Consider the following 19,564-nt stretch of genomic DNA (forward strand, 5'->3'; position numbering starts at 1 on the left):
TGTGCATCTGCACAACAGTAAAGTCAGTAAAAAGCAGAGGGGGGCACTTTCCACAACTGTTTTGGCCTTTAAGGGAGGACTAATTGGGGCCAGGCCTAGGAGCAACCACTGGGTGACTTGACATGGGCCGATTCCAGACGGCCCTCCCCATTCCGAAACGTCGCGCGTCGTCGTGCAGAAAACGCAAAATATCGTGTTTTCCGCGCGACGACACGCAACATTTCGGAATGGGGAGGGCCGTCTGGAATTGGCCATGTATGACTCATCCAGGCCTGGCTGTCTGTTACTGCTGAACAGCAGCCCCCCCACCCCAAGCCAGTGTAGTTTAGTGGTTAGAGTTTCAGAGTAGGGTCTGGGAGACCCAGGTCTGAATCACCGCTGTGCTGTGGAAGCTCACTGGGAGACTTTGATCCAGTCACACATTCTCAGCCTAACCTACCTTTCAGGGTTGTTGTGAGGATAATATAAAGGCAAGGACAATGATGTAAGCTGCTTTGGGTCCCCATTATGGAGAAAGGCATTATTAAATAAATGAATTAAGAAATATAAGTGAAGATGGGAGTAATTAAAAGGTAAGTTGTTTAGTGGGGGGGGGATGGGGGGGATTCAGGGAAAAGTGAAGTACCTCCTACAAGTCCTTGCAGGTTCCTCACCATGCAAGAGGACTGGGTATGCTGGCACCATGCAACTGTGCCACAGGGGGGAGGCTGCTTGGGGAGGGGGAGGTGAAGACAGGGGGCAGGCAAACGTGGATGGGAAGGAGCGAAGGAAGCAGGAAAAGGAGGAGAGGCTACTGGAGGGCAGGGAAGGGAAACAAAACATGGTGGGGGAGTAGAAAATGAGATCACCCTCCCCGTGCAAATCCTTGTGGGTTTCTTAATTCTCAACTTGGCCAAATCTGTGGTACTTAAGTCTGGAGGTTGGTGCAGTCAACAGGCAATACCTATCTTTCTACAAAGCTGAAAAAAGTCCCAGATTTGCAGAAAAATCTGAAATACGAAAAAAGTATATTGGGGGAGTTAATTCCCCCCCCCCCAAATAATAGAAGCAGAGCCTTAGCTTTAAGAAAATATGGCCCTCAGTGGCCATTGCTAGACAACCTCAGCAGTACTGCCAGCCTTCTAGCCTTTGTTTCTGTTAGTAAAAGGTAGAGTGAATGGACAGGGTGCAATCCAGGGCTGTTTTTGGCCTTTGAGGGAGGACTCATCAGGGCCAGGCCCGCTTGCCAACACTATGTGACTTGATACGAGATGTGCATGATTCACTCAGGTCCGGCTCCTTGCTACTGTTCAACAGCAGCCACCCCATGGAAGCCAATGTAGTGTAGTGGTTAGAGTTTCAGTCAAGGATCTGGGATGCCCAGGTCACCCGTCTGCCATGGAAGCATACTGGGTGACCTTGGGCCAGTTACACATTCTCAGCCTAACCCACCTCACAGGGTTGTTTTGAGGATAAAATGGGTGAATTGATAAACTGAGGCATTTTGCCAAGATGATATATTAAGATGTTCTTGGGAACATGTCATAAAAATGTATCCAGAAACCAACTGAAAGCACTAATAATTAGGAAGTCTCACTGACTTAAATAGAGACTACTGCTGAATAAATGAGCAAAGGATCACAGCTTTACACAAACAATTGCTTTTTACCTACCTCTGCTGCTTCTTGTTGCTGTTTCACCACAGAAGGGTCAATCCCAGGTCCTTCTAGTTCCCTAATAAAATCCTGCGTATCCTTAATAGTGACTATAAGAGACATGTGATCACACCAGAATTTTTCCGCTAGTTCCATAACATCAAGCAGTTTGGCCTCCCTTTCCTCAGCCAGGACATGGATGTCTTCCCAGATGAAGACCATTTGGTCCAGCTTATCCTGAACCACTAAACAGGATAACATAGTCAATAGTTACATAAGCAGGTAAATTAAGATTTGCTTTTAAGAAGCTGTTAATGAAACTTACACATGTGTTCATTTTGTAAAGAAATACTCATTTTAAGGAACTTTGATGGCCAAGCTACATATAATACAACAGTTTGTGATCTGGATCTTCCTCAGAATTTTTAAACCCTAAAAACATCTATTTGTAGAAAGGGAAGAAGTCATTGTGAGTCAAACCATGACGCAGGGTCACCCTGATCCTTCTGCCACTGCGATTTACCATGTTGGGGTGGGAGAGAGATACAGATATGCATATGCATATGGAAAGTCTATAACTCCCCTAAAAGTCCAATACCAGTAACTTATCAATTCTTAGCATTAAAAAAAAAAACTCAGGAAATCCATAAATGGATCTCCCATAATCACATTTTACCTGAGAAGATTACAAACATCAGGTAAATAACCATCAGAACACTTTTTAGGCAACATCTGTATCTTTTTCCAGAAGAAAAACAATATAATTACTAACTTGCTGTTAAAAAAATTAATATTCTACTACTTTGTTTACTTCATCTATAAAGAGACATACCTTTAGCAGATATATCTTTATCAGCACCTTGTGAACGTGCAATCATTTCCTCCCCACGCTGTTTCAGTGTTTCAAACATGGGCTGAAGTTTTTCCAGATCCACAGACACATTCTTATTTTCACTGATCTGTTCTTTAATCTTCTCAACCTCTGCTGAGATCGAAGGTGGCTGCCTCAAACGTTCAATGATGCGTTCTAGGCTCTCAATAGTTGAATCGATCTTGTCATGGAACTGTACAGACAAATGGGGGTAGGAGGAAGACTGGATGAGTAACATTAGATTAACTGTGACAAAAGTTATTGCTGAATTAAGGCGTATGAACATCCTCAACTGTATATGTAGTTGCATTTTACCTTAGCACCATGCATTAACAGTCTCCTTAGTGTGACTTTTCTAAATGGGAAGTAGTAATGTTTTTATTATCATCATCATCATCATCATCATCATCATCATCATCATCATCATCATCATCATCATCATCATCATCATCATCACCTATATTTAGTCACAATGTTAAATAAAATATCCTGGATTGTTTTAAAGCTCCATATACAGTAAAAGTTTTATTGGGTACTCGTAAGGAATCGGGGTTGCCAGTTATGCAGATGGGCTGAAACCACACTTCATTACGAATGCCACAGAGACAGCCCCATGCCTGGAAGGACCTTTCCCCCAAAACTAAGGAACTGTCCTACACAGCAGGCAGAGAAGCAGGCTGCCTGCCTGGGAGCCCTCTTGTAGAGATGACTCTCAAGAACTTGACGCAGCTGAGAGAAGGAGGTGTTTGAGAATGACATCAGTGTGCAGTAATGGCTGTCAGAAGACTAGTAACAGCTGGAACAGCTGGCCACCCGAGTAACAGCTAGAACAGCTGGCCAGCTGGAGAGGTGGGAGTACAGCACGTGTGCACCCAAGGTGCTGAGGTATAGGGACAGAGGAGAAGAAATGCTTGGCTGATGCTGGTTAACTGAACATTCTGGATAATCAAACATTGGATAACAAAGCTTTAACTGTATTATTATAATGGTTCCCTTTACTTGTCAAAACTCTATGAAAAATCCTGAAAATATGTCTCAGTTAATCATATCAACAATGAAGTAGCCCAACAGAAGCAAACTGAAGCACAGAACCAAAATGAAGCAAGGGGACTAACATCACTTCAGAGAATCACATCTGTTCCATCCAAACCAAATTGAAGTAAGCAACACTGTTGCAACTTAGCCCAACAGAACCAGTGTCATTCACAGCAGCCAGATGCTAGGCTCAGCCAGTGGGGAAACAACAAGAAACAGAACCAAGCAGTACTTAACCACAAGCACAAGACATTCCCTTGCTTAAGTTTGCTTCTGTTGAGCTAAGTTGCAACAGTATCCCTTGCTTCAGTCTGGTTTGGGTGGAATAGATTCTCTGATGTGGTGTTGGTCAACTGCCTTCACTTTGGTTCTGAAGAGATTCCATTCCTGTGCTTCAGCTTGGTTCTATTGAGCTGGAATGAGCTCAGCTTGCATTTGGGAGTGTGCCTTGGCCATAGATGCAGAGGAGTTAGCCGTGTTAGTCTGTAGTAGCAAAATCAAAAAGGCTGCCTTGACCATGGCAGCCTTGCCCCAGTGTGTTTCTGCAATGGGAGTAAGTTTTGACTCTTTTTCAGTAGGAAACAATGGAGTGGCTGGGAGGACCTGGTTCAGGGGCTGATAGAATTGGTCCTGGGGGTTCAAACTTACTGAAATCTCGGGAGCCATTAGAAGACAGTCAGAAGTAGGTCCCCAGAAGATTTGGTGGAATTTTCAGGAAAAATGCCATCCCCAGCCCCCCTGGATAGCTCCCAGATATTTTTCCCCATAGGGAATAATGGAGAGTCGGTTGGGGCACCTTGTTTGGGGGCCCATAAAACTGGCCTCCGAGGTCCAATATTTATGAAACTTTGGGGATCTTTAGAAGACAGCCAGGAGTAGGTTCCCATCAAATTTGGTGAGGTTTGGTTGAAAAATGACCCCTCCAGCCTCTGGATATCTTCCAGAGTGATGTTCCCATAGAAAACAATGGCCAATTTTTTCGGAAATACCTGAATCAAATTAGAGAATCAATTCAGAATTTGAGGAATTCCAATTTTTTTCTCAGATTCAGAAAAAAAAAAAAGATTTACCGAATTTGGCTGTGTGTGTGTGCACACCTCTACTCACAACAACATCTCACAGCAGATGTTACATGTGCTCAATCAGGCCAAACCAGACATTACGTCAGGCACAAATTGGTTTGGAGTTTTCCTAACCCAGCTCTGATGTGATATCCAGAAATCAAATGTGACATCCAGGAACCAAAGTTTCCATTTCAGAGGTAGCCTTATTTGCCCTGCTGTAGTACTCCAGGTGAACTGAATAGCCTGCATGAAGGGCCAGAGAGAACTAACAGCCCCACCTCCTAGGCCATTCCAGACAAGGAAAACAGTGTGAAATTGAATGGTAAAGCCCCTTCTTCTTGAACACTACAGTCCCTAGCCAAAGTGAGCCCACAGAGCTTGAGAACTTTGTTTCCCCAATGTCGTGCTTGGTGGTACAAACATCAGACTTCTATCAAACATAATGTATAGTTTAGACCTCAAACAAACACCTAACTAATAACATTTTCCACAGTTTCTAAAGAGGGACAAACTCTGCTGGTAATTACTGAACTGGACCAGAAAATTTAAGACCAGATTTAACTCTGATAACTGGCAATACTGTACATTCTCAGACGTGGATGAAAAGACGTTAAATGTGTTCTTGGCAGTTCTATGCTATGTAGAGTTACACCATTCTACATCCATTGAAATCAATGCACAGTATGTCATCTGGTGCAATTTTTTCCTTAAGCAGGGTAAACTATATACCAAACATATTTCAGTAGACACCTCAAGGAAGATGCCTGAACTTCCTTAAATAACTGTTAAATTGCTGTTAGAATTTACTAAAGCTACAAACCATTTCCATTGGGGAATAGATGTTTAAGCCAAGATATCAGTATTAGGAAGCACTACCTAGAGACAGAGTTTACCATGCACTGACTTTGAGGCTGTGTTCAGATGTCACAAATAAAACTCAGTTTGTGACAAGAACAAGACAGGGAGCCTTGCAGTACAATCCTAAACAGAGTCACATCCTTCTATGTCTATCAAAGTCTCTGGGATTAGAAGCAGGGCTGCGCTGGGGGCGGGGGCGCGTGCTGCGGAGCTGGGAAGCCGCCTGTGTGCTGCCCTGGCCACCTGCCGCACCTGGCCTGCAGCTGCTGAACCCAGGCGGGAACATGCACTGGCGGCGGCAGCACAGGACAGTCTAAGTGAGCAGTCTCCCAGCCCTCCCCCTCAGTTGCCCCATGCTGCTGCTGCTGCCTGCACACAGCTGCAGGCCAGGTACGGCAGGTGGCCGGGGCGGCGAGGGGCAACTGAGGGGGAGGGCTGGGAGGCCACCCATGCGCCGTCCCAGCTGCCTGCCACGCCAATGGAGCCGGCTAGCAGTGGCATGCTGCGTGATAACGTCACACACAGTGTGCGCGGGGGCAGCAACAGCCCTGAGGCTGCCCCCGGCCTCAGGTGCAAAAAACTCGGCACCAGCCCTGATTAGAAGGCAGTAGCTCTGTTTAGGATTGACAAAGAGCTACATCAAAACTGCATGAGGTTTTAATCTTGTTGGCTGGACTGGTCCTTCTTCTCCCTCAACCATTCTTTAACACACAAACATGCTAGCTTCAGCCACCGAGGAATTTCTGGAAACTTAAATCTAGGGTGAAAAGGAGTGTGATGATCCACTGTTAAACAAAGAGCCAGATTTACTGAGTATCATTCACAAAGACAGCCAGCCTGGCTACCTGGATCTATGCCATGGTAACATTGAGACTAGACTACTGTAATGCACTCTACAAAGGTCTCCCCTCAAAGTTAACTCAGAGACTCCAGTTGGTACAGAACACAGCAGTTCAATTATTACCAAGAGCAAGGTGGATCATAAATATTACTTCCATTCTGCAGTTACTGCATTGGCTACCCATGAGTTACTGGGCTCAATTAAAGATTTTGGCTATCACAAAGCCCTTCATGGCCTTGGTCCTTCATATCTATGGGACCACATCTCTCTCTATGCTTTGCTATGACAGCTTCACTCATCTCAGCATGGCCTTCTGCAGGTAGCACTCCACAAATTGGTAAAATCAACAGCTGTCTGTACATGTTTATTCTCTATGATGGCTCCTACCTTATAGAATGGTCTGCCTAAGTAGGTCAGAAAAGTTCTAACCCATGGCTTTCCACAAACTATGCAAAACTGAATTATTCAGGTTTTTTTACACAGTTAACAGGGCTCTGCTATAGGGAAATGGTTCAGAGAGATGATTTGTTTAAAGATATAAGAACTCTAGACTATACTACTGGTTGCTGTAGGTTTGCTGCTACTCGGTAGTTTCCACATGGTTTAATATGTCATGTCAGATTGCTTATGTTTTGTTTCAGCACTGTTTCACTGCTGTATCAGATTTCTGCTTGTTTTCAAATTTCTACTATCCACACCCTATTGTATTGTTTACTGAATGCCCCAGTTGTTGATCATATTGATTTACACTGTGTAATCTGTCTTGAATTTCAGTGAGAAAGAGGACTATAAATAATACAAATAAAATTATCAGCAATCCAAAGTAAACTCTGGAGTCTTCCAGAGCCCTCTCTTCATCTGTGAGGGAAAGGAGGGAGAAACCCTGACTAGAATTGGTCTTACCTGCATTTGATGGACAAACATGAACAAGATAGATATGCTTGCTTGCCTAACATCTACAGTTTTGACCTATGTAGGACGGGTGTGGTCAACAACTTTCTGGATTATGAAATCTTCCAACAGTACCAATTAACAAATCAAGTTGGAAAGAAAGATTTCATAAACTGTTAATTTGGATTGGTTCCAGCTATGAAGTCATGGAATATTGTTGGCATAAATCCTGACACCACCTCTTCCTGCCACTGCCTGCAATTCTAAGAAGACTCTTCTAGGAGTAGGCCCCATTGAATAGAATTAAACTTACTTCTAAGTAGACATACTAGGATTTGCTCCCACACTTATCTTATTGAAGCCCTCTCCCCTTTGCCATAGGGACCTTGTTCTTTATCTCATTGGTCTTAGAAAACCAGACACCAGTGTCTGCTGTGCTATTCTATCTCTTCGAAAAGAAAACGTTTTTGTTTCATTAGATGACTACTTTTGCACCATAGCAGCTGAGGCACTGTCCAAAACCCACAAATAATACTGACAATGGAATACTAACATACATTTACTAGTTAACAGGATTGTTTGGAAGGAGTGGGTGAGTCAAAAGGAGTGGATGATTTAGTAACCACCACTCCCATCTTTTGGCAGGAACAACAGCAGTAATCCCTGTCTGTCTATATGCCAAATACCCTCTTTAGCTGCTTTCTCAATTTATCATCCAGGAATACACAGCTCTGCAATTTCCACATAGCACAAGATTTCATGTTATGTATTTATTTGTATCCTGCTCTTCCTCCAAGGAGCTTAGGGCAGTGTATAAAGTTCACATACCTCCCCCCTGTCCTCACACCCACTGAGATGCAGCAACTGATTCAACGTCATCCAAGTGAGCTTCTTGCAAAGTGAACTGTGGTTTCCCCAGTACAGGACTCTACGTACTACTCACACTAGCTGTTTATAAAACATACACCCATAACATTTCCATGTTAAAACCATTATGGTAAAATTCACATATTTTCAAAATAATTGTTCTAAGATAATCTGTTTCTATTTTTATTTGTATGGCCAGATTTACCAATATAAAATGTCCTATTCCACCACTAACGAATAGGAAAAGTAAAATCAAGAACAATGGCGTAGGCATTCATTCTCATGTCATTTGATGGGTTATATTCCTGATAAACCTACAATATACCTTGAGTATATTATCATAAAATGACAACATCCTCCAGGGGGAATCAAATTGCTCATCCGATATATAGTGTTACCTGGGTAGACTGAGAAATGGCTTCATCCAGGGTTTGAGCTCGCTTTTTGACATCTTCCTTAATCTGACTGTAAAGGGCATCAGCTGCTACATATTTCTCTTGGATTGAAAATCCTTCTTGTGGGCTCAGCTCCAGAAGCTGAGGTCCAGTTTTGTTCATCTTATCTATATGAGGCTTGTGTTCAGCAATCAACTCTCGTAGTTGCTATAGCAAAAGAAAAACACTTATCAGTATCCTTGCCTTACATAGCCACATTACAGCTGTCTGCACACCAACCACATATAGTTGCCAGAGAAGTCTAAACAAATATCCTGCATACTAAGACAAAATATAACTCGTGGAATACATTCATTCAGCCAAAGGTCTCTTTATGATTGTTCTGTTTCCCAAATCAATCCCAATCCACACATTACGGAGAATGCAAGTTGACCTAAGTTCTCCACCCTGAGTAACAATCAGACCTAAATTGTAGAGTGCTTTCAGTTCCTGGGAGTGAGATGCCTGATTTGGATTAGGTTCACATGTGAAAAAGGTGCTTCATCCTCCCTGCCATGCCACTGCGTTTCCCAGCAAGACAAACAGCATCCTCCCCAACTCAGATCATTTCAGGTTATAAAAATGTCACAGGGAGGGAAGGGTGAAGCTTTTTCTCCATGCACACCATGGTACGAATCTGGGCTCCGTTCTTTTAAGTATTTTGGTTGTCCAAATCACTAATTTTAAAGGGAACTTTTAGAATGCACTTTTCAGTTCCTTAACTTTCATTTGTCTTCATCTTCAGCTTGAAAAAATAATAATAAAGTCTGATTACTTGGCTGCCGTTAAAAATGATAATCCCCTAAATAGTATCTATCCCCTTACTGGTTCCACAACACATCTAGACCAGCTCTCATGACTGCTTCTCTGGATTCAAATAATGTTGAACTATATTAGAGTTTTATTTAATTTTGTTTCAGATAGGAGGGAAATACGTAAACCCTGAACAGTTGTGCCATTTTAAGGAAAGGGCTGCTTTTCATTTGATTTTAGGGATTAACTGTATTTTATAAAATGCCTCCAAGCTTACCCTATGTTCTTCTTGCTGTTGCTTTAGAATCTCATATTCAAGAGCTGGTGCTGGAAGCTGTGAGATGACCATTTCTGTTTCAGTCAGCCATGGCCAAATCTCTTCATATGTCTCCCAGAACTGGCTAACCAGAGACTGAGCACGTTCTAACTGGAGATTCCTTTTAGAGTTCATCTGACACAGCATATCATATTTCTGTAAGAGGCTTTCTAGTTTCTTCTGTTAAAGAAATGATAAAAAAACCAGCATTTATGTCTTGGCTGAAAACATTTAGAAGAAAGTAAGAGTCCTGCTGGATCAGACCAATGGTTCATCGAGCCCACCACCGTTTCTCAGAGTCACCAGCCACATGCTGCCACCCAAGGGAGCCCACAAGCAGACCACGAGAACAACAGCCACATCACCTCTCTCAGCAACTGGTGTTTAGGGGCGCAGTATGAACTTGGAGGTTTAATTTAACCATTATGAGTACTATTCTTTTGATATATCTTTCACTCATTTGTCTAGACCCCCTTTAAAGCCACCAAAATGAACGGATATTACCACATCTTCTGGCAGGGAATTTTGTAAATTAATTATGTGCTGTATGAAAAAGTATTTTCTTTTGTCTGTCTTGGCAAAATTTGTCCAGCATTTTGTTTTGTCTGTCCTCACAACATTTTAGTCAATTTATTTTGTCTGTTCTGACTAGAATTAAAGCCACTAAACTAGAGGCTTTCACCAAATCTTGTATCAGTGGACTCTATAAATTAATTATGTGGTGTATGAAGAAGTCTATTTTTTGTTTGGCCAGCAATTTTAATGGGTGCACCAGAGGTTCAGTATTCTATGAGAGAACAAAAAAGTTCTCTCGTATCCTCTTTTTAACATTATGCACAAATGTAAAAACCTCTGTCACATCTCTTAGCCACTGTTTTTATAAACCAAAAATTCACAACTCTCTCCCTTTGCAGGGGAGGTGTTCCAGCTCCTTAAATCATTTTGGTGGGTTTCTATACACCATTATGAAGTCATAAAGGTGTGAGTTGGGGATTTTTCTGCTAACAGTAGAATAATAAGATTCAAGTCCAGTAGCACCTTAAAGACCAACAAGATTTCCATGGTATAAGCTTTCAAGAGTCAAATCTCCCTTTGTCAGATACTAATAATAACAGTACTATCATCTGGCACACATTTTTCAAAAACCATGCTCAGATACTTCTGTATATAATATTTCATGCCTACAGAATGCACAATGGGCATGCTCATCATGGTAGAGACTCTCATATCTTAACTACTGTTGCCTTAAAAACATAATCTTACTCCCCGCTCCCTTTTCTTCTTTCATACATGCATGTATTAGCAGATTAATCCCATTAGACTAGGAAGAAATCTGAGAAAACAGTTAGAAACATAACCACAAATTATACTCACTTAGAAATAACCCTAACATAAAGAATCCTGACTAGTAGGAAGCTCAGATGAAAAAACAGCCTATTTCCAGAGAAACCCTAAGGATTTAGATTTGGTAAAGGGAACCTATTTGTAAACATGGCAACAATACATCTACAATTATAACCCATTCCATCTTCATCATTCTCTCAGGCTTACCAGCTGTAAGCCTAAGGGGAAGGGACATAAGTAGAAGCAGGTGGATCTCAGCTGTGGCTCACAGGAAATGTAGCATGTGTAATGTGGGCCAGGAGAGCTCCACAAGGAATGCAGAGCATGAAAGGTGTCCATACAGAAGTGGAGAATTGAGATGTGTGTATGTGGAGGTGTATGGGAAGCATGGGACTGGGACATAAACATGGATAAAAATAGAGAGAGAGATTTTCATCTCAAAATGCCACAACCAGTCCATCTACTGAGAAAGCTGACCAACCCAAGGAAAGGTACTTCCTAAAGATCATCTCTTTTTATCGTTCTTTTTTTGGTCAGGTAATAGCTCTTAAGAGAGGAAATTAAACCTTGGCTTAGTGATTGCATAATCTTTTGATATATGAGACAGAGAATGGGGGGGGGGGGGTCAAAAATGCCACAGCTGAAGAATGATACTGCGCTGTCTAAGAAAGGGTGATGCTTCTGACATTTTTCTCAATTTATCAGAGCTAGTGCAGGCTGCATCAGGGAAACGCATTGTGTTCTTATTCCATACCTGTGGATGCTGTTCCTACCTATATATTGGTAGGATGGGGGAGGGGTTAGGCCTTCCTATTCCAGCAGGAAAAGTGCAGGTGGATTCAACCTTTCTGGTGCCTTTATTCTTCAAAGCATACTTCAGGGTCTTTTGTGTAATGCTACAAGTGTTCTGTTCTTGAATCATGGACAGAGACTAATATTATTAAGCAAGTGACAGTAAAGCCGTATTACCTTCATTGCTTGTTTCTCCTCTTCTGTGCATGTCTTCATAATCTCATCACCAGATGCAACAAGTTCATCTATCACATCTTTATGTTTTAAAATCTTCATAGTAAAGGCCTAATGACACAATAAAATATTGTGCTATTAAGAATATGAGGACACAGAAGAAAGACATGTTCTGTGAGGGCCTGACAATCAAATCATGGCAGAAATAGCATTGGCCACTGATTAACATGTAACAGATGGAACCATTTTACCTTTTGAACTTGTAGCTGAGCAGAGGTCTGGTCGCGTTCGAGCCTAATATTACCCAAAGACAGGAGTTTCTTCTCTGTTTCAGCAACCCAGGCCAATTCAGCATCAGCTGTGTGATCAAACTAAAGAAATGACACAGCAGTAAGAGAACCGTTTGCAAACAGAAACCATCAACTGTGCAGCAACTTCTATTCAGAGAAAAAAAATAAATGGCAAAAGAAACCTGGAACGCTGAAGTACAGGGATCATAACGCAGTACTGAATTATTTACATTTATTTAAAAATTAATCCTTGTTTAATGGACTCTGGTTGCAAGGTTCATAACACCTTCTTGGGAGAACTGGTCTCTGCAGACCTGTTTAGGGTTGCTCCCTTTGAGTAACAGTTTTAGAATACCTTTGTTTGACATACTAGAAAGCTAGTTTAAGGCCATTTGCTAGTCAGAAATCGGGGAGTTAGATTAGGTGGCCTGTTGGTTTGACTGAACATAGCAGCTAGTTATAATCCCTAGGCAATCTCTTTCATTTCAGGACTCTCAGCAACACTGAGGAACACATTAAAATCAGCTTATTTGGGAAAAGAGGCAGACAGCATCAAAGCAGGTAATATTATACTTTAAATTTCTATCAATATTCTTACAATCATCACAGAAATCATGAGTGCCATCGTTGCTTTCAAGCTTCTCTTGCACTCGTCCATCAAAGATGTTTTTTTCCTGCCACAATACAGTGATTTTTTTAAAAAAAAAACTATGGTATCTGCATTCTGGGAAAGGTATTATTTCTGCTTGTCACGAGACTGTAAATGGCATAGAAGCCCTTTCAGGAAAAATAAGCTGACAACCTAACAATGCTTGCCTAATCAGAGTAATGCCCTATTGTAATTATTTTTAGTATGTGTGTGTAGTTTGGTTGAGTAAAGTAAATGTATTTTTTGCAGAACAGATTAGAATGTCGCAATACTTCAAGTTAGTGAAGCCACAAAAGCAGTCTGAGGGTTTTAGCTCACAGCAGAGAGAATATGGGGAAAGCTACATTTACTGATGGCTATTTAATTAAAATTATCTTAATTATAGCACAGTCCTGGCCTCAACCTGGTGGAACTCTCTGTCAGAGGATACTCGGGCCCATCAAGATCTTGTATCTTTTTGGCGAGCCTGTAAGACAGAGATGTTCCACCAGGCGTACGGTTGAGGCCAGTCTTTGATCATTTTAGGAGCTTCCCTGCTGGTCTCCCGCCAGAGGGGGCAACGTGATCATCTGCCTCCCTATAAGCGCAGTCACCAGATTATTATAAACTGTGGCCCCACCCCTTCTGTTCTGCTTTGTTTTATACATTGATTGGGGAAATTGGAGGGGGCCCGCCATCCGAAATGCTGGTTTTGTATGTATTTGTGGTGTTTTTTGGTTTTGAAATGTATTTGTATGTTTTAATGCTTATTGATCATTTTACTGTAACCTGCCCTGAGCCCATTTGTGGGGAGGGAAGGCTAGAAATCAAATAAATAAATAAATAAATAAATAAATAAATAAATAAATAAATAAATAAATAAATAAATAAATAAATAAATAAATAAATAAATAAATAAATAAATACAAACTAACAGGTAACTGAACATTATGTTAAAATCCCAACAAATAAGAGGGAAAAGTGGACAAGGTGATAACTTATTATTCTTTAATTGTGAATCATGGCTTAAAAGAAAAGCATGAGGGCCTGACATTTCTCCACATCCCCTATGAGTAATTCTTCATCCCACTGTTTTTAACCTATTTGAAAGAAACCACAAACACACACTATCATCTCACAATCAGAGAAAGTACATTCTAACTTTTTAAAAGAGAATATATGAACTGAGTCACACTGATTAAAGGGCCAATAAATTAGATATTAGAAAAATTAACCGTCTTTTAAAATCCTACTGGCTGTTGCATATAACATTTTCCTTTCCAGAGAAACCTGACCCTCCGAACAGTGTTTGCATCTTTAGATCAAGAAACTGTTTACACAAGCTGGTATTTGACCTACATAGCAGCACAGATTGCAAAAGTTACGAGGTTTGACTTACAGCCCTTTCTCTGGCAAAATTCCTATGGAGATCACTGCAGGCTGTCACTTATAACACTGCTCAGTAAGAGACTGATCCATAATTTCTATGTCAACAAGACGGCAGATGGCTTCAACAATGTCTGGATTTGCTTTGGTCTGGGCCTCATGTCTGAATACAAAGACCATGGTCTTTTTCAAGCAGCCCCTGTTCTTGCGTAACTGTAGCAAAAGGCACTCTGCTAACATGAACTTCAAGTCTGCATTCAGATCCCCAGGGTTTTTTTTTTCATATCAAACAAAGAATAAAACTGTGTGTGTGTTTTTACCTGCTGTGATCTTAGAATGGCAGCATCAATTTCTTCCACTTTTTGGGTTATATTGTCACTCACTGATCTGTACCGTTCATTGTCTTCTGTAACCATTTTGTCTATTCCTTCCCTTGCTCTCCATGGCACGAGTTCCAGCAAAGCACTGCCGACTTCATTGAGAGTATCCAATAAGCTTCTGTTCTGAGTTGCTTCTTTTTTCAGTTCCTGAAAAAATACATTTTAAAATACATTTACATTTAAAATACATTTGTTGGCATAGAAACAAAATATGTACAATATAAAGGATCTGGACACAGAAACCAAAGATTACGTGCTTGTTTCCCCACTTCCCCCGCCACCATCTTTTAGTTAATCTAAGAGGAAAGAGTTGGAATATATTGCTCGCAGCTGTAAACAGCACTGTTATTTCAGCTCAATAAACTTTGCTTATGTTATTGTAAAGTCATTTAACAGAGAAGCAGGTGATTCCTGAAGGGAAGTTTTGATGGAATACAAATTAAATACATTCTCGCAGTCTAGAGGGCAGACTTCCATTCTTTGGAGGTGAAAGGAGTTGCCAGTCATTAATCAAGCAAATAAAAGGAAGAAACCCATTTGTGACGTCATGATCTTTTCCCCTGGCGGATTAAGTAATATGAACAGCAAAATGAGCATCAATTAAGTAAATAACAATGGTGCTTAGCTTCAAGCAAATATTCTAAATATTAAGTGAACAAAAAACTTTGACCTCTAGGTTTTTATTTCTTGTAGACTGTTTTCTTAAACTGTGTTTATTTAATACGAGGGATGATATGGTCCACTCCTGGACTGATTGAACATTAAAGCACAACAGTGTTTTAGAATTTCATTTGTTGTAGTTATGCTGCCTAAAAATTGTAACAGTATTATCATTACAGAAGAAACGATTACACTTTACATTTGTAAGAAAAGGATTTATGGTTTTTGGCATCACACTTTTCACACAGGTCCATTCACTTTATGGTGAGTGGACACAGGATATTGAACAGGAACATCTTTGTTCCTGTTCAACACCTTTGGAGTGGGGGAGGGTTCTCCCCACCACTGCACTTTGTTGATTTGTTTTATTGTTTGTATATTGATTTTAGTTCTTGTTTTTATCGATTTTAACTGTTCACTGCCCAGAGCCCCTGGGGATGGGAGGTATATAAATTGAAATATAAATAAAAATAAACAAACATCAAGGCTGTACTGGTCCGGGGTAGACATGGGCACGATCGGAATTACGGTCTGAAAATTGCCCCAATTTTGGCGTTTGCGCCATCGCGACTGGGCTGATCGGTTCCATCCACGGCTCCCAGTTCAGCGCTCGGGTGGGGCGCTCTATCGGATCTTGATCGGATCGATCTGTTTATGTTCAGGATTGCAGTCTGCAGACAGTCTGGCGCCAGCCATCTGTTCCCGAGGGAACGGAGCCCCGTGGAAACAGAGCCTGGGGAATGCCGGAGCTGTTTACCCTCCTTCTGTCACCCTGGAAACGCGAATGGAAGCCCAGCTTTCCTTGATCAGCAGGGCTTCCTTCCAACCACGGAGAAGCCAGAATAGCGAGCGCCCGTCTCGTCCATTTGGGAGAAGAGAGGGGAGGGCGGGGGAAGGGGAAGGGGGTGTTCTTCTGTAGCCATGGGCACTCGAATCTCATCCCTGCAAAGCCTGAGAGGCAGCTCTTACGGCCAAACACAGCCCTCCTGCATAGCAGACCCAGGGTTTATAAATAGCCGTGTGCTGCGCAACAAAGTTTCACTTTCCACTCGTGGGTGGAGTGGGACAGAGGCAAGCTCTCGCTTGCCGCTTTTGGAGAGAGAAAGCGCAAGAGAGAGAGGGAGGGAGCTTTAGCTTTGGGCTGCAGCGGATAGGGAATTAGGGAATAGGGAGCTATCTCCTCTGGTTCCAGGGCTGCCACCTAGCTCTGGGGCCAAGCTCGGTGGGCACCTCGGCTGAGGGCTCAGGTCTGACGGGGAGTGTTGCAGCTGGGGTTGGGCTCTATTCCTATTCTCACTCTCTGCTTCCAGGGCTGCCGTCTAGCTCTGGGGCCAAGCTCAGTAGGCACCTCCTTGGCTGAGGGCTCACACAGTATTACACACTCTAGTGCCTGGTCGCTCTGGTCTGGGGGAGTGTTGGTCGTGGGGCGCCCTCCTGCGTCGGCCTTCCCGATTCCCAATTTTGTATTGGAAACGGGACTTGATCAGTGAGGTTCGGGTACCTGGTTTCGGTGCCGCCGCGGAATCACGATCAGCTAAATCGGGACTATTTTTTGGATCGTGCTCATGTCTAGTCCAGGGTTTAGGATTACACAATCTCATAATTGACTTTCAAGAAGGAAAATAAATTATCTTCTATTTTATCCATAGCCAAAGAACTGGGCAAGTGCTGTATTCTTTCTGACTGTTTAGAAGATATCTTCCAGAAACCTGCATATCATGCACTGGTAAACATCTCTATTCAGGAAATTATTATTAATTTTTTTGGATATGTGGTGGTCTTCAGTATTTATACCCACCTTTTGTCTTTCCTGTGCCTGATTTAACTCTTTGCCTTTGGGGATCTGAACTTCATAAGAAAGTAATTCCACTTCAACTTTGTCAAGCCACGTGCAGAGCTCTTCATGAGCTGATTGCAGCTGCCCAGAAAGTTGCAGAGCCTGCTCTAAGGTCTTGGACACATCAGAACTCAACTTAGTGATGTCTTTGTATCTTGCTTTAATGCCTTCCAATTTATCTTGAATTATGACAACTTCATCACCTGCAATTGGAAAGAAATATTAATGCACAAATAAAAATAAAATGTAAAGCAATTAAGATTTTCAGGACAGGTAAAAGCAATCCAGCATTTTGTTTTCTAGGAATGAAGCTTCAAAGTTCATATAGACCTTCACTATCTAGAACACTTTTCCTCATTCATTTCAAAGGAGAACATTCAATGGAGAACACAAACACTGATCAGTTTCCCCCATTAAAGTTGATGGGGATCCCTATGAGTACATCTTAGCATGCACAGATATCTGGATCAAGGCCCATTTCTGATCTCCTCAAAATCTGAAAATGCTCTGATCTTATACAAGCTGTGACTTTATATTTTTTAAAACATTCAATTTTCTAATGTCACGTTTGAGTTAATACCATGTAAGGCATAACACAAATCCCATGGGTCTCCTTTCTTTCTGAACCATTTTCAACTGCCCTGAGAACAGGTACAATTTTCAGGCGATTGCTCTTCAAGTTTCCTGTATAGGGTTGCCAGTTCCCTGCTGGGGGTGGGGGATTCTCCGCTCCCACCTTCCAACCCTGCTTACCTGGCCGGCGAGGAAAAGGTGGCCTCCAGGGGTGTGCTCCCTGGTGGTGCAATGCACTCCTGTGCACCACAGTAGGCCAATTTCAGCCCAAAATGGGCCCGATTCAGCCCACTGCAGGACACAGGAGAGCTGCCAGGGCAGTACAATGGGCCCTGGAATGGTCCGGCGTTTCCTCATGTATATAATTGGCTCAAAATATCAGTGTTCTTGTTCTGCCAAGAATATCTTGCAGCTTAACAGCCTGTACAACGTCAGGCCTAGTGGTCTTTAAAAAGTGTGTCCCAGACTGAAGTGCAATCATGTGCCTCATTGGGTTCAATCAGGTGATAACAATGGGTGAAATGTCATAAAGTGAGACTGCCCTTCCTAGGCACTTCTTGTTGAGGTCAGAAGGCTATAATTGTACCTAATACAAAACACAACTTACTGACAGATCCCACTCATATACTCACTATATTCCACACTAGTAATGGGATTTGTTCATTTTTAAGCCAATTTGGCCCTGGTGTGTCATTACAAATCAGGTTATGCCAAAATCAATGACTTGAGAAGATGTGAGGGGTGTAGCCATCAAACCTTTATTTTGTACTGGACTTGGCATCCATATGATCATCCCTGGGCCAAAAGAATCTGCTATTTGCACTTCATTTTCTATTTTTAATGAATTGCTTTACATTTGCATTATTGTGAACTGCCTTAGACATTTTGGGAGGGACACAAATGCTATAAACAAATAAACAAGCAAAACATATATTAGTGATGCCATTAACACAAACCAGCTTAGAGATTCCTGAGCAAGTTACAACCTGTCTGCTGAGGAACTGGTCTTTCTCAAAGCCCTTAAAATGCCATCCATGAATGAAGGTCAGGAAGGGTCCAATCTCCATTGTTCATACAGCAGCACATTCCAAAACACAGGATATCTCTCAGCACACAATAGGAATGACAGTCAATGGATGGCAACCAGTAAAAAGGGGGACACGAGAATGGGGTAAATGTAGCAGCACTGGTGGCGTCCTATCACTTCCAGCAATATCAGAGGTGTCATCATGTTGCTGTGGCAAAACCATAGTTTTGCCCAAATCCTAGAGCAGCACTTTGTCATCATGCCAGCAATATGATGTCACTTCCAAGTATTTGCTGGAAGTGACATTGTGCAGCCAGTGCAATGCCATTAAAAAAAATTCTTCCTGCCAATCCGGAGTGGGCCAATGGGCAATGTAAAGCGGAAGTAGGAGACCTGGTCTCCCTAACATACAGGAACTCCACAGTAACAGTCGAACAGACAGCATGATCCTATGCAAACTCTAAGCCAGTCTAAGCCAACTGAAATCCGTGATCTTAGAAGGCAGTAACTCTGTATAAGATTGAACTGTGATTGCCTTTTCTTTTAATGTTGAGAAACAGAATTTGAGAGCCAGTTTGTAGTGGTTAGAATGTCAGACTCCACTCTGGGAGAACCAGGCTGGAATCCCTGCTCTGTTATGGAAGACTGCTGTTTAATCTCAGGGCAATCATGTATATTCAGCCTAACCTACCTCATATGGTTGTTGTAAGATAAAATGGAGAAGAGAAGAACAATGTAAGTAGCTTTGGAGCCCCATTGAAGAGAAAGATGGGGTGTAAATGAAGTATATGAATAAATGTTTATTATATTGTATATTATCTAATACAAGGTCTTCAAAAAGTCACCTATACTGAGATTTTGTAATATGCAAACTGATTTAAATTTAATTGCCCAATTAATCTGTTAAAT

At 41.9% G+C, this 19,564-nt stretch overlaps 1 protein-coding gene across 1 annotated transcript in view; it reads right to left on the reverse strand.

The window, feature by feature from the left end:
* DST (dystonin) overlaps positions 1–19,564 on the reverse strand; it is a 462,451-nt gene that overhangs the window by 57,413 nt on the left and 385,474 nt on the right. The window contains exons 62-69 of the mRNA XM_055002047.1: positions 17,017–17,258; positions 14,499–14,705; positions 12,126–12,245; positions 11,878–11,985; positions 9,526–9,744; positions 8,460–8,663; positions 2,467–2,698; positions 1,653–1,879 (exon numbers count right to left, since the gene is read on the reverse strand). Of these exons, the coding sequence (XP_054858022.1) occupies positions 1,653–1,879; positions 2,467–2,698; positions 8,460–8,663; positions 9,526–9,744; positions 11,878–11,985; positions 12,126–12,245; positions 14,499–14,705; positions 17,017–17,258 (1,559 nt within the window). The remainder of the gene's footprint in view (positions 1–1,652; positions 1,880–2,466; positions 2,699–8,459; positions 8,664–9,525; positions 9,745–11,877; positions 11,986–12,125; positions 12,246–14,498; positions 14,706–17,016; positions 17,259–19,564) is intronic.

The sequence above is a fragment of the Eublepharis macularius genome, chromosome 1 (genome assembly GCF_028583425.1).
Source record: "Eublepharis macularius isolate TG4126 chromosome 1, MPM_Emac_v1.0, whole genome shotgun sequence".
NCBI classification, from domain to species: Eukaryota; Metazoa; Chordata; class Lepidosauria; order Squamata; family Eublepharidae; genus Eublepharis; species Eublepharis macularius.